The 16,117-nt window shown below is 43.5% G+C and overlaps 1 protein-coding gene across 1 annotated transcript; it reads left to right on the forward strand.

The window, feature by feature from the left end:
• Positions 1-12,144: 12,144 nt before the first annotated feature.
• Positions 12,145-13,098, forward strand: LOC141468548 (taste receptor type 2 member 9-like). Its single transcript, XM_074153655.1, has one exon. It carries the CDS (start codon positions 12,145-12,147, stop codon positions 13,096-13,098), a length of 954 nt encoding a protein of 317 aa, XP_074009756.1.
• Positions 13,099-16,117: the final 3,019 nt, after the last annotated feature.

Here is a 16,117-nt window from a genome sequence, read left to right on the forward strand (position 1 = left end):
TGAGAGCTGGGCTTGAAGAGGAGAAAAGGGAAGTCCTGGAACAGGATCTTGGAAAATCAAGCACTAGCACTGCTGGTTAGGGAAGACTGGACAGAGAGACTTCAGACACAAGAACTGGAAAGTAAGCATTGCCATGGGAAATACTTACATGGGAAGGATGGGAAGAAAACGGGAAGAAAAAAGATGATCTAAGAGAAGCACTTTGCTTCTCCAAATAATCTTTGACGATCCTATGGGCTTAATCTCTTAAAATGAACAGGGAAACTTAGTTCAAATTCTTAAAATACAGAAACCACAGTCTACAGTTTCTTTAGCGAAGTAATATATTTTACCTGTCATAGATAACTGTTTGCATTTGTGGTGAAGAGGTTGAGGGCACTTCAGGGATCAGACTGGGACTTCAGGTGTAATCAAAGGGGTGAGATCTGCAAGAAAAGAAAAAAAAAAATAATTAATTTAATTCATGGAGTATATAGTGCAGTTCCACTGTGTATTTTGGGATGACTTTCAGGCTGACTCCAGAGGCAAGAAACGAAGCAACAATAATTCATCCAAGTATCTCTAGAGGGTGCAGCAGTACCTGGTAAGGAGAGCACCCAGAGGAAGGGGAAGTGTGAAGGGCAGGGAGCTGCAGGTGTGCATGGGGCTCCAGTCTGTGTCTTCCTCAACCCCGGCAGGGGATCCTGGGTTTACTGAGCTGGAAGGAGACTGGGGTGAGAGAGTAGAGGGCTTGGGTCAGAGGTGATCTGAAAAAGGGCTGGGAGATAAGGAGAGAGGGTGGAAAGGTTTGTTGGAGGCACAGAGCATGGTGCAGACTTGCAGTGGTTATACAGAGACGACTTCCAACCTTCATCAGAGGCAATGTAACACTGCCCCTGAGTTTTCAGGTACTCTGGTATAAAAATGAATATTCAAATGCAGAGACTGGAACCTTATAAATGTGACAATATTAGATTTAATATCTAGAAATTAAGCTGAACCCACTTATAACTGGAGACTAAGTGCAGTCTCCTAACAAGTCTTTCTTAACTACATTTTGACCTAGCAGCTGCAAATGTTTTCAGGAACACTGGCACCCATTTGGCACAATGGGACTGAATTTCCCCCAGTGAATTACTCCCTGTACAAAGCGTTGTCAGGGAAAGCACTAAGAGGCCTCAGCTGCTTTTCTTATTGCTAAAGGGGACTTGGCAGCGTTGCCGAATGCCCTACATAACCTGCAGAAAAGCTGGGCCATTCTGTATGCCAGAAATGTAGACCACTCTTTGCATTTTTATTAGGCAGCACACGTTCCTGGTTAAGCATTCATGGGAAGCAGCTTTCCAACCTTGCAAAAGTTCTTGCCATTTCAGAAGTTTCTCCGCTCCCTGCTGGAATGAAAACAAGAACTTGGCATTTTATATATATATATATTTTATTTTTTTTTTTTTTTTTTTTTGTCATGAAGAGCAAGGGAGAAATCCTCCTGCCAGGAGAGTACACAGACTGATGTTCACAGCCCTTGGGTGTGCAGAGCGAGTCTGGATTATCACGGCATGCTCTCAACTGTCCTCTCCTATCTGAGACAAGTGCTCTGACCCCTGTACTAGGGTCAGGTCTGATTTAATGATTAGTTACTTATACAGAGTGTTTCCACTTTCCAGGCACTGATATTTTCCAAAGGAAACTCATTTCAGAAGGGTGATAGGATTCATCTCACCCATCAGTGATGGATTCCTTCGCAGCCAGTGGAGATCAGCGCATCAGAAGAGCAGTTCGTCACAGCTATAATGCAATGGGATCAACTCTCATGCTAATGTGTTTGCAATACCTATTTCCTTTCTTTCATAGTCAGTCTGCAATTCAGTCTATGGGCTGGAGTTATACCTTCTCTGAGTCTTCAGTCTTCCTTGGTACAAAGGTGGACCCCACACACCCTCATCCTTTGTACCAGCCCTGTTCTGTATAATCCAATTTTAAATCAGCTTCTTGAAGACAACTGAGCAAGTGCATCAGCTTCACCTAATAGCCTCAGTACATCCCCTCTCAATAGGAAATCCCTCTCCTAACAGCAACGACGTTTTCAAGCTACATCACATTGTGGGTTTCCAAATACTCTGTGGCTGCTTCTATGGGTTTGCACTTTTCTGTCTGTCTGGGAGCTGACTGATGCAAATAGCAGAGACCATGTAGAGAACAACAACTCTGAATCATAGAAAGTTTTGGGTTGGAAGGGACCTTAAAGATCACCTAGTTCCAACCCCCCTGCCACAGACAGGGACACCTCCCACTAGACCAGGTTGCTCAAAGCCCCATCCAGCCTGGTCTTAAACACCTCCAGGGATGGGGCATCCACAATATCCTGGGCAACCTGTTCCGGTGTCTCACTACTCTGTCACCCGATGCTGCTTTGAGCTCCACTGATGTTTCCATCTACGTGCCTGTGTTTGGATGTCCTCCCATAAACATTGCTGGCCTTCTGCACTAAGTTCCCCTATAAATACTCAATAAAGTGGCTTATTTTCGAATAACTGCTGACCCATTTGCTCTCGGGAAACTTCTGAAGGCTGACTATTTAAGTTTTAAACCTTTTTTCTTCCCCCTCCTTGAAGCTGCGCAGTTAATTGTCTGTCACCAACCACGAGAGGCAGGAAGCTGCCGTCAACTCCCCAGCCACATGCTCTGTCACACATCCAGAGCCTTCAGAGTGTCAGCAAACCACCCACCCTGCAAACCGCAAACAAATAGCCCATCAAACAACAGCCAGACTTGTTCCTCTAAAAACAAGAAAATGCCAACGATGGGACCTAAACAACCCTCCTGCTCATCTTGCTCCTGCTTGAAGGTTCTTCCAAGTGCTGTTTTTTGCATGGTGCCCTTCACCAGGAGCACATCTGCCTTCTCAAACCCCACATGTGATGAGAACAGGAACATCCCCTTGCCCCACCTGCTCTGCTCTCCTCCTCACTGCCTGCAAATTTGCTATAACCATGAGATCTCCAAACTGTAATCAAAAGCAAGTATGTTCCCAAAACACAAGTGATGGTTAGTCACAAAAGCTACTGCCAAAAGCCATCTCTTGCTCGCTCCTCCCTGGGCCCACGTTCCACAGAAATTACTTTCTTTTCTATTCAGCATTTTTTTTCCTCTCCTGCACCACAAGACACTTCTGTAACCAACCATCCCTTGTGTTTTGGGAGGCAGATGTGCCTCACTGTGACCACTTGTACACAGAGCAGTTAGGCTCAGGACCGTGAGTTTCAAAAGAAACGTTTTGCTTGAGGATTTTTGGACTATCCATGTAATACTTTTCTACAGTGTTTAATTTTCTCCCAACTGCCTCTGAAAACAACAGACCCTACTCGATTCCTGTGTCCCGGCAGCAATCAGAATACTGCAGAACTCAGTACAATCATATTTTTTCAATATATGCTTAAATCACTGCAGCTGGAGCCAAAGCCTCAATCAAAAGGACCCCATGCAACACTTTCCTCAGAAGAGGGGAAATCACTGTGGGTTTGTTTTTTAGGTAATCCTTCAGCCTCCCAATGTGGTGCAGCTCAAACAAACTGAATTACCAGCAGCTGATACGGCTCTGTATCACGCAACAACCCCTCCCTCGATGTCTTCAGGGAGTGGTTTCCTCCTGTTCCATGACACATTGCTGAAGCTCATCTTCTTATTTCGATGATTCTGGATTGGTTTCTATGTCAAAATTTGTCTACAAACAAGATTTGTGTATTGTATCTGCTTATGCGTGTACTTCTGTGGGGATGCATCAGGTGAACTCCTGTACAAAGGGAAAGTGTCTTTCAGCTTTAAACAAAAACTAGAAAACTACTCAAAATCCTGTAACATACGCATAAAAGGAGGACAGTCTCACCTGACTCATTTCTATGGAGTTTCACCAAAGTCAGTTGTGGCAATCATCTGGAGCTCCTTTCATTTTAATGGAGCTACCACCAATTTACAGCAGCAAAGTCTCAAACTGTCACTTCTCCATGAGATGTTATAATGTAAAGAAGAGATTTAAGGAAGGGTTAAACAGTTTAAATGACAATTATTGGCCTTTTTAGCCGAAAATTCAAAAGTCATGTTTAGCATCAGGTATACAGTGATTAACATTAATAGAAGGGTATTCTTAATGACTTATTTATCGTTGTATATCTTCATTCTCACCTCTCATAAAAGCATGGTGAAGTCTAATGACCATCTAAGACTACAGGTTTTACTTGCACAGTTTCCCACCAAAGTACGGTCTTCATCTCCTGGCTTCCTAATATGTGGTCCCAATTAGCACCATCTTGTCCACTCTGCACCGTCCCACAGATATTGAGGTATTCAAAGGAGCACTGGTCCAAGAAGGTGAGGCTCGAAGCTGCCGGGAATAGAGTAACATATTTTACCACATCCATAAATATCAAATAAGGCTCTCACTGTTAACCCCACTCCAGAGTGTTTACATACAGGAAACATGTTCTTAATACAACTGAAAACTACACAGACTTTCACATCTACATCTCTGTTACCATGTATACATGATGTTTCCTCCTGAAAGAAATATGTTATCTCTTTCTCCCTCTCTTGGCTGAATATTTCCTTCTGGGAGCCAGCTTGGCCCCTGTGTGCTAATTTTCCCTTTCAAACATCCATAATTTTCTCTAAGCTTGCCTGGGATAAGCTCTGTGGCCCATTTCTGTCTTCAGGGTGTAAATCAGAAGTACTTCTGCTGAAACTAGTGGGAATATTCAGGTATATGTTAACATAGTATGTCGGTACCGTACAGCACATGGAGTATTTCCTTTCAAAGCTTTGCCAGTGCAGCTGGAAAGCACCGTTATCCCCATTCACGCTCCTGAGCCCAATTGTCTTACCAAACATCACAGAAATAGGAACTTAAAATACTGAGATTTTGGAGAGCTTCAATTCCTGACTACTGTTATTTGAAGATTTTATCACCATCAACAGCATGATGATCATAATTCATGAAGGAAACAGTAACTATTACATGCAATATTATGGGAAAGTCTGTGTGAATGAAAGGTGTTAGACCCTTGATTCACTCCAATGTTGTTCTATAAAGAAATTAGCATCTGGCCACCATGGAGCTTGCTGCTGCATAAGAACTATAATTTCTTTTAGCTTTTGCAAGAGGATCCCAAGAATGAAGTCTTCCTACTCCTCTTGTGTGACTCCATCCATGTAACATGAAGCTTGAGTAAGGATTTTCAAATACACGTGTGAGAAGAAGGGCTTACTGCAGTAGTACATGTAATTCAACCTCAGTAAGTCAGTCCTACTGAAATCCAACCTCTGCCCAATGATCTCAGTAAATTCAGGAATTTTTGTTGTAGTGGAAGGAACGTTGCTATTGATGTTGAAAGAATATGGTCCATAGTGCAAGACTGACTCATAATCATATGGGGTATTGAGGTCAAGAAGGAGACTGTCATTCTGTTTGTCAAAGGCATGTGCAAAACCTATACAAAAACATTCACATGTGATTAGGCAAGACCAGAAATAAATCTTAGCACATAACATCTTTTCAAAATGTTTTACCCGTGACTAAATAATGGTCTGGCTGTCAACTTGTAGGCAGCCATTCTCAACCAGACACTTTTTACCATTGTAAAAAAAAATTAAAATGCATCTACAGACGATTCTCAATCAGTTCAGACCTGCATTGCACCTTCAATAATTTCATCCCACCATATCTGAACATAGTCATCACAATCTGTCCTGGATTGCTCATGGTAAAACCCCAGGGCATGCAGGAGCTCATGTTGCACTATGGCTTTACAGTCACATCTCTCTCCTATTATCACCATCTGGCCACTCTGAAGGTCCCAGCACCTGTAAGACAAAAACTCAGAAAATTGCACCCATTTTGCATAATACCTTCTATGACTTGTATCTACATACTAACTCAACTGCAAGACCAAGGTAAAAGTAAAAAAATAATATTTTTTAGAATTTCCCATCTGTGTTTTTCAGTCTTGCCCCAACTAGATTCGCAACACCAGAATATGGACCAACGTGTACCTTCAGCACCCTGCCACAGCCTGGCAATGAGTCCCTGTCCCAGGAATGATTGGCCACTTCATTCCTTTTTGCCAGTTGGTTATGTGTATATTTACCAAAGTATTTAAATAACTGGCCTGATTTTCAGAGGCGCTGAGCAGCCAGTGTACTCAGGATGCATTATCTTCCTTGGTTTGGTTCCTAAATACAACTTAAATCCTGACTTTTGATGTCCATTCAGAAATAATTCTGTGGGTTTAAAAAAACCCAAAAAACGCTGCCCAAAAATGCTATGCACCAGTCTCCCCCACACCCGAGGGAAGATCTACACTGGATTCCCAGACACAGACACTGGCTGGTGTCACCAGCTTCTTGATGGTACTTCCCAGAAAACAGGAAGGTCCTCTGACCTAACTTTAGACAGTCACAGTGTTGGCATCTGCTGCTGAGTTAGCTTCCCTGGCACCTTTACGCTCCCTGGGCAGTAACAGGCATTTGGGTTGTGAGTCACCAGACCTATTTTAGATTTCTATTTTAAGTGAGAGAGTTTGTGGCCTGGAAGAGTCACCACCTCCCCGCTGACTGCAAAGGCGACCCGTGGTGACCTGCCCAGCGGTAGACATTGTTGGCTTCAACATTTGGTGAGTGAAACCCAACCCTGCCTCTGAAAGCAAGGAGGAATCTACACGCTAACCCCAACACGCTAGGGACATACCCTGCCCCTAATCGACACCAGGAGAAAGTTATTTGCTTTTTTTTCCCTGAAAGAGCCCCAAGAAAGGGATCCATTTCAGTAGCTAGGGTGCAAATGGAGATAAAATAGTGTTTTCTTATATTAAGAGAACATCTTAATTGGAAGACAATATCAAATATTGGAAAACAAATCCTATGAAGAGCGGTTGAAGGAGCTGGGACTGTTTAGTATGAGGAAGAGGAGGCTGAGGGGAGACCTCATCACTCTCTACAACTACTTGAAAGGACACTGTAGAGAGGTTGGTGCTGGTCTCTTCGCACAGGTAATTAATGACAGAACGAGAGGGAATGGCTTCAAGCTCCAACAGGGTAGGTTTAGACTGAACATTAGGAAAGAATTTTTCACAGAAAGAGTGGTCGGGCATTGGAATAGGCTGCCCCGGGAGGTGGTTGAGTCACCTTCCCTGGATGTGTTTAAGAGACGTTTAGATGTGGTGTTGGGGGTTATGGTATAGGGGAGAACTTTGTAGTGTAGGGTAGATGGTTGGACTCGATGATCCCAAGGGTCTCTTCCAACCTGGATGATTCTATGATTCTATCAAATGCAGATAATACCTTTGGTTAGTCTGTTTGCACTGAGTTTTATCGCCAGTGTTGTACAAATAAGCTCTGGGACAGAAATGTGGCTCAAGTATTTATGTCCTTTGTACAAGCAAGAATGATAATTAATGTCTCCCGAGTTGGAAAAACTATCATATCAAACAAGGTGGTACAAAGTGGATTGTTAATACAAAATTACCCGTCCAGCTTTTCAAATTTCAAGTAAGGCTGTTGCCCTTCGTGGGGTCTGAAATCAACAAAAAACTTCAGCCTGAACATGTCAAACGCCTGACGGGTAACACCTTTGGTGTTCAGATCTGAAACACACAGCAGAGGACAACGATAGCAGTTGTTCTGCTTTTATAACATTATAAATATAATTCTAGACAGAAAGTATGAACAAGTGAAGATTAGAAATATGACCATATATAAAAAACGCCTGCTTGGATGAAAGAGCTGTTAGCAGAATTCCCTGATGGGAGTAATTTTGGCAGAGGCCATAGGGAGAGATAACACCTTTTATCAGAGAAACTGATAGTGCTGAAACAAACAAGCGGACTTTTGGACACTCAAGGCATTGCTCAGGTTCTGCTGGGTGATTTTACTGCATGCTATTATGTAATTTCAAGCATTGTAAACTTTGAGCTTGGGGCTGGTAAACACAGGAGAGACCCATAGGGTTTTAACACTGATTTACTATTAGTTTCAACTCCTAAATTGTTCAAAATTTAAAATAGTGCCTAAAATTAGACAAAAAAAAAAAAAGCGGGGAGAATGCTCTGGACTTTTTAACTTATGAAATATCTGCATTTCCTTTCTGTTTGTGCTGAGCTGGGGCTGTTAAGAAGAGATAAGGCACGAAGGGTGCACTAGAACAACATGCGTGTTCTTGAGGTTAGGATTTCCTGACCTCATTATCTAGAGATCTCAGCCAGATACACTGACACTAATTAAATTGGTTGCTCATCAGCATCCGGCTGGTGACTGGGGCTGTTACATGGAAAACAATGTGTGCTGGGGCAGAGCTGTGTTGCTCTGTCTGGCCAGCAGTAACAAGGACATTAATTCAGCATAACCCGAAAGCAAACGAAACAAAAGCAGCCCCAAGAGCTGGACAAAACCAGAGTATATCTAAAGTAAGAAATAAAGTGCTACCATAACAAAAAGTCTTATCACCCAGGCTGTCAGCTAGGATATAGGGGATGGGAAATTTCCATCCGTAGGAGCTGGTTTTGGGAGCGTTCGCTTCCACCTGTTAATGAGATCAACACGCTTGTGTTAACATTTTAAGCCCAGTCTCCACTCTTTCTGATGTCGGTTTAGATCAGCAGCACATACTGGTAAGATAATATCACCTTCAAAAAGCTTCCTTCCTGTTTCTGAAATGAGATCAACAGCCATTTAGGCCAGAGTAACGTACCAAGAACTACAATATGTGTTTTTTCAAAGACCACACAATTTAATTATCAGGCTGTCTCGTCAACCAACCCATCTTGCTTTAAACAGCAACAGCCCAGAAAACAAGCAAACAAATAACCATTGCCACACTATAACATGCCACTTCTCCTCCTGCAGCAAAGGAGGATTTGGGGTTGAATTATGATTTCCATAACAATTTCATAACACCTGCTTAGAGAAAATTTGATTCTTTTTCCCAGGCTTGTATCGTGAAACAACTGTGGACTTCTGAACATTGAAGTTGATGTATAGGTGGAATAGATAGGCATCTAATAGCCTAACTAGTTAGCTAACCTAGGGTAATCATCTGGGATTCCCCATAAAATTAAAGGAGAAAGACAAGGATTCTGGAGAGGGAAGAGGTTCTGTTCACCTTTTCAAACACCTGAATCTGAACTAAGCTCAGATTCAAGCAATTAAATCTAAATGCCTACCCCACAGTCCCTATGTATGTGCTACATGTCTCGGATCCCATTACAGCTGTGTGACCATCCAGTTGCCAAAACAGAGGTGTCTGGTGCCGTTTGAGATGCACAAGGGTATCCAAAATATCCACAGGGGCTGGTAGATACAAAGTTTGGAGGACTTCTTCCCCTTCTAGAGTGGTTCTGGAGGGAATGGATTTGAACTGGGAACAGAAACCTGTGTTTTAAGCAGCTGATCCACATCTTCCATGCTTTAAGAGCACAGCATTTGAGACTCTAATTTTATACACTTATTTCTTTAAGGTGCCAGATTCACCATACAGAGCTGAGCCCAAACCCCAGCCGCTATATGGTCCTGCTAGTATAACATTTTCATTTAATGCCCTCATATAAGTACAATCCTGGCACAGAGAGTTCATATTCACACCTTTTGTTACAGTAATTAGTTATATTGTCCTCACACACATATGTAGAGAAGAAGAAAACAAAACAAAAACAAAACAGAAAAAAACCCAACCCTACACCATGTTTCTGTTCTGTCAGCAAAACCAGAAGAAACTTAGACTAGAGCATAAAGCAGATAACAGGCAATGTCAGGAAATGAAAACTCTCTCAAGGCAATGCTCAGGTATGAAGCTACTTAAGCTTCATATCTTGGTCATCGGTCATGTGAAACCAACCAACTCATTTAAGATAAATGCGCATCAACAAGGCATAAATTGAATTAGAGCCACTGCCAAGGTTTCTCCAGGAACTGTGTTACAGAAGACTGCAGTGGGGAGGGATGCAGGTTCAGCCCAGGGGTTGCTGACCCTTCCCCAGGAGCAGTTGAGTGTTTTTCCAAATTTAAGATAAAGATCTTGGGCTTCATATAAAACCATTCTTCTGGACTTCCATCTTCCTTTTCCAACACCAACCTTTTATGAACCCTTGTGTCCTCTGCCCTGCTCCCTGCTTCTGCCTTTCCATCTTCTCTGGCTGCTACCAGACTCCAAAGGCAGGATCTTCTCCCTTCTCTCCAGAAGCAGCTGGTGTTCCCCACACACACATTTTTAATTGCCCTGCACTGTAGCCATGATGCATTTGGGATTTTTTTCACACAGGAGGGAACTTCCAGACCCCTCTGGTGCCATCACATCTGCCAGACTTGTGGTCCCCAAAAGCTAGCTTAGATCTCTGTAATAATTCAACACTCTGTTTATTTACTGTCCTGACTTACCTGAGTTTATTTCTGGAAAGCCCTTCCTAAGCTGTGCTCCATCAACATCATCAACTATCAAAAGCAATAAGTCACTTAAGTTAGTGACTAAACAACATGAGCTGATATAATTCCCCACTTAATGACTGATAGGCATCCACTAACATAAAAACATTGCATCCTTACCTCTGTCTTCAACAGAGTTTTGGATCTGACACACAGGAAGTACAGTTTCAAAATCACAGACAAATAAAGCGAAATCTCACCCTGATCCCAAGCCAGAAAATGGAGGATCAGGTGGGAATACCATAACGGCAGAGGAGCAGGTAACCAGTGTTGTGAAACAACATATCCTCCAGGAATCCGTTTCAGAAGATCATCTGGTGCTACCTACCAGTGTAGATACAGTGTCTTGCAGGTGAATAGCCTTCAGAAGTACTGATAAGCATGAGCCATCAAAAAGTGAACTTTAAAAAGAAGAGCAGATTTTAATCTTACTAGATATAGTCATAAACCAACCTGATAAGCAATCTGCCTGCTCATTTTATAACTATTCTTAGTGTATTAACTCTTGTAGCAATCAGAAGTTATTGAATTATTTAAAATTTCTTTGACTTCTTCAGAGATAATCTCACTCTTTTCTTCTGCTTCATGAACCATCCTGGCCCCATCCTGACATGAGACCACCGAGGCTGCTGAGTATGGAAGAAACAACCTCTTCAAAACAAGAGGCTTATGGTCTGCAGCCTGAATAAATCACTTTAAGAGAAAGTTTGCTTAGCGGGATTTCTTTTTGTATTCCTGAAAATATCTTGGTAGATGCAAATAAATTATTGTTTTCCTCTGATTCTATGGCATCTATTCTAAAGCATCATCTTTAAATTAAAAATAGTGTTATTTTTGTAATCAACAGAATTCCAGCCATCAAGTTCCAGCAAAATATGCTAGTTTGGGTTTCCTCGGGAGATCTCAAAGACTTTGTCTCTCAGAGCAAGACCACAGTGAGGGGTCCTGGTTGGGCCCTGCTCACGTGCCTATGAGCCATGTGTCCCAGTGTTTTGCATGGGAATCTCACCCAGGCCTTTCCCTGTGAACACAAGTCACATGGGCCAGGGTGAAGCAAGGCAGGAGAAAGGCCCCTTGGTGAGAGGGCAAGAGCAGGTCTGAGCTTTACCTCTGACTTTTCAGAGAGTTTCTCCTCCTGGGCGCCACATGAAGGGGCTTTGCACACTCCTGCACACTCAGTACTGCTACCTGCATGGGCCATACGAGTGCCCTCAAAGGATAAAAATGAACTCCAGTTTTCAGCATCTTGATTGAATTTTGCAGCTCCTGGACTCTTCAGCAAAAGAGGACAGTGGCTGCACCATTGAGAGCACCCCTCCGCGTGAGCATTGTAGGTGACGATGGGACAGGAGAACCCAGATCATGAATCCTGAGAGCAATCAAACATACAATAGTCACAAATCACAGCATTGCCCACTGCAGAAAAGCACCTACTTTGTTTGTGTCACTCAACACAGCTCTTCTGAAATGAAATTCAAATATTGGAGATGGACACGGACACCAGGTAAGGGAATAGCCCAGCACATTTACATTCCTGCACCTGCCCTGCCCTGAATAGGAGCAGCACCACAGCCCCCCCCACCACCAGCTCTATAAAGCTCCTGTTCCATTTGTGACACTCGGGAAACGGCAGCTGCCAACCTGCCTGAAGCTTTGGTGCAAGAACCTACTTTTCTGGCCCAGCACCGCTACCCAGCTTGGAGGATGAAAGCTTGTTACTCTCAAGATCAGTTTAATGCCACTTCATATGATGCCGTGGCTATGGTCATCATCTCACTTCAGATGTTTGCTGGCATGTGGATAAACGCTTTCATCGCTTCTGTGCTTTGCATTGCTTGGGTCAAAAAGAAAAACTTTAACTCTAATGAGAAGATCTTGCTGGTTTTGGGATGCTGCAGATTTTGGTATTTGTGCATTACATGGGTGTATTCCTTACTTTCAATAATTTATCCCCGGTACTTTTATGTTTACCCGATACCCCAACTATTGGCATCTATTCAAAGCTTTTTAAATTTTTCCAACTTGTGGGTTTCTGCCTGTCTTTGCATTTTTTATTGTATAAAAATTGCAAATTTCAGGCACATCTTTTTCAGCTATCTGAAAGTAAAAATTGACAGGATTGTGCCGTGGCTGTTGTTGGGTTCAGTGCTTTTATCCCTGGTCATCAGCATCTTTGTCTACCGTATCACCGATGAAGTGCTCTGTAGCAACCACAATGCCACCACCCGAGGAAATTTCTGGAAAACGAATATCAGAATGGATGAACACTTTTTCCCTGTTTTTTTTCTCGCTGGCTTTGGATTTGCCACCACATTCATGGCAGTAATCTCTTCTGCCCTTCTCCTCCTCTTTTCTCTCTGGAGACACAAATGCAAGATGCAGACAGACTCAGGGAAGAACATCAGCACGGATGCCCATGTCAAAGCCATGAAATTTATTCTGTCCTTCTTCGTCACTTACAGCATCAACTTTACATGTTTGATCTTGACACTGATCTATGCCACAAAGAAGGTAAACCCTGTGGCATTTCTCATTTTAGTATTTCAGTACACTTTTCCAGTTGTTCATTCCCTTATTCTAATTTTCAGCAATCCCAACCTGGAAAAGACACTGCGAAGGACTTTGTCCTGTGTGAAGTGCAAGGTTTGCATGACGTAGGGAATGTAATAAAAGGTGGAGCCCATTACAAATGTTGATATTATGAAAAAGCAAGTAATTTACTCTCTAATGCAACTCTCCAGCCAGTGTAGATAATACAGATGTTCTATCTGCACCATCTAAGTGAAGGGAAATTCATGAAAATACTTCAAACTAAATTATTATGAATTAAATTATTATTGTTATTATTTGATTTAGATAATTTTTTGGGTTGAATTATTGTCAATAAGAGAGTAATTTAGAGCTGGTACATGGGCTAGCTGCAGAAGGGGAATAACAATGACTGCAAACCGTCTAAAAATGCTTTGGTAATTGCTGTTTGAAACTACTTAACTAACCACTATGTTTATATCTGTTTTCTTTTACATTTATTTCTGCTGTGGCTGTGTACTTTGGAATATCATGAGTTGTACCACTATCTTGCATCGGTTTATAACTTATGCGTGAATACATTGATCACTGTTAGTCACCAGAGGTGGTTCCTGACTTGTAAACAGCCATGCAGGAATGGCCTCAGAGAGGACAGATGGGGTGGAGAGCCCACTCCCCACCCCAGCCTTTTGTGTCATCTCACTGCCCCACTTCGTGCCAAAACAGGATTTCTCCCACTCTGTGCAACTGCTCTCCTGCTCTACTCCAACTTGTTTATGAGATCTGCTCTCACCAATGGACTCTGGCTCAGTAAAACACCAAGGAAGGTGGTTTTAGTGCCAAGTGTGGTGTGGAATAAAATCATGCTTTCACTGCACAGTGACCTATGGGCAGACGTATGGGGTGTCCATCCCAGGTGTTGGCATCTGGAGGATCCATGAATGTCTCTGTGAGGCAAAGTCAAGTCCGCCCCATTCCAGGGAAAGCCAGTTCCGGATGTCTCCAATGGACCCACCACAGACACAGCTCGGCCCATCAGCAATGCTGGTGGCTCCTGTGGGAAAATATGTTTAAGAAAGGGCAAAAGCACTGCCTGGCAGTGAGGGCTGAGGAACACTCTGAGAAATAGTCCTGCAACAAACAGGCTCAGAGAAGGAAGGGGAGGAGGTGCTTCAGGTGCTGGAGCAGGGATTCACCTTCAACCCGTGCAGAGGACCATGGTGACGTAGGTTTTCCAAATGCAGCCCTCAAAGGACCATGGTGGAGCAGATATGCACACTGCAGCCCATGGAGGACACCATGCTGGACTAGGTGGACATGCGTTGTAGGACTGAAGCCCTTGGACAGCCCGTGCTGAAGCATGGCTCCTTATCCTGAAGGACCACCAATCCATGGGAAGGTCCCACACTGCAGCAAGGGAAGAACATGAGGAGGAAGGAGTAGAAGAGACAGTGTGTTATGAACTGACCACAACCCCCATTCCCTGTCCCCCTGCAGCACTGCAGGTGAGGAGGTAGAGAAGTTGGGAATGAAGGACTGAAGTTGAGCATGGAAAGAAGGGGTGGGTGGGGGTAAGGTGTTTTAGTTCTGTCATTGTTACTCATTGTCCTACTCTATCTTCAACTGGCAATAAATTAAACTGATTTCCCCCAAGTCAAGTCTTTTGCCTATGATAGTCACTCATGAGCCATCTCCCTGTCTTTAGCTCAACCCATGATCTTTTCCATCTTATTTTCCACCCCTGTCCTGTTGAGGAGCGAGAGTGAAGGGGTGGCTGGGTGGGGGTCTGGAAGCTGGCCAAGTTCAACCCACCACAGCCGATGATCTGAACATGAAATAGTTCCAGCCTGAACAGAGCAGAACCTGAACTATTCATTTCTTTCATCATCTCAGGCCCAGAGAAACATCTTACCTCATACCAAGTGCCAGGTGTGCATTTTTTCATGCATCTCCGCAGCTTTTGTTTCTGTTTCAGTTTTAAAACACTCACCCAGAAGAAGTACATTTACCAGGTGTGGAGCCTCAAACCTCAGAGGCTTCCTTAAGGTCTGCAGAGTTAGATATACCCAAAATGCTCTCCAGGGAGTAATCTCAGGTGTAGCAACAGCCCTAATGGACACTGATTCACTCTATAAGAAGGCCTCAAGGCTAGGAACAGGCCTGTTTAATTTAATTTAATTACTTTAATTTAATTAATCAGCACGGTAACAAGCACTCTGTCCCACATATGTCTCCACTTGAACTGTCACTAATTCAACATCCAGGGCAACTGTGAATGGTGTTGCCTTTTCATATGGCTTGGAAAGCGCAAATGACAAAAGACAAAGCTGAAGCTTGACTCATTTGCCTGAACATAGGCATTTCGAGTCACCTGAGAAGTCGTAGGCTATCTGAGACATCTGCACAGGGTTGGGAGCTACAGTACAGGATCTTCTGGAGACCTGCAGGGTCAGCCTGGGTACTTGAGAGCATCTCAAGTGGCATTAGACACCTCTGTGTAGACAGCTGAATTAGTCCCTGGAAACCTAGGAAAAGGGGATGGATGAGAGATTTGTTGGTTGTGATTGCAATGCTTGAGTGTTGTGGCTGGATGCGAAGGACAACTGTAACCAAGGTACTCCAGAAGGGTTTAGGTGGTGGAGGGGAAGCAGAGGGGAAGGGAGGCAGACACATAAAAGATGTCAGAAGGCAATACGAATGTCTGCCCAGTGCTGGCATGGGATGGAAAACTTCTTTGGGTCAAATTCAATTTTTTTATGGTTGGGGAGTGAAACCGTTAAAAATGCTTTTGCCATGGAAAGTGTTGATGAGCAGAGGGATCGCTCAGGACCAGTTCCACAACATTCCAATGAGCACAGACATAAAAGTGGCTGGGGGCACTGCTAAAAATAAGGCAGTGCTCTGACTGTCTTGGCAGTCACAGATGTCTGAAAGCAGCAACAAGGGAGCACATTTCTCCTTCTGCTGGGCCAGGTATGGTAGATACAGGCTGTTTAGACCCATGTGTCCAGTAAAAGGTCAACATCAAGGTCTCCCCTTCAGCCAGAAGAAGCCACTACACCCTATTCCCAAAGAAAAGAGAGAGGCACCACCAGAGGCTGCAAACGTCCATAGAGCTCCCTGGTTGACTCAGGACCAGAAGCAAACA

This window comes from Numenius arquata, chromosome 9, assembly GCF_964106895.1.
Source record: "Numenius arquata chromosome 9, bNumArq3.hap1.1, whole genome shotgun sequence".
Classification (NCBI taxonomy): Eukaryota; Metazoa; Chordata; class Aves; order Charadriiformes; family Scolopacidae; genus Numenius; species Numenius arquata.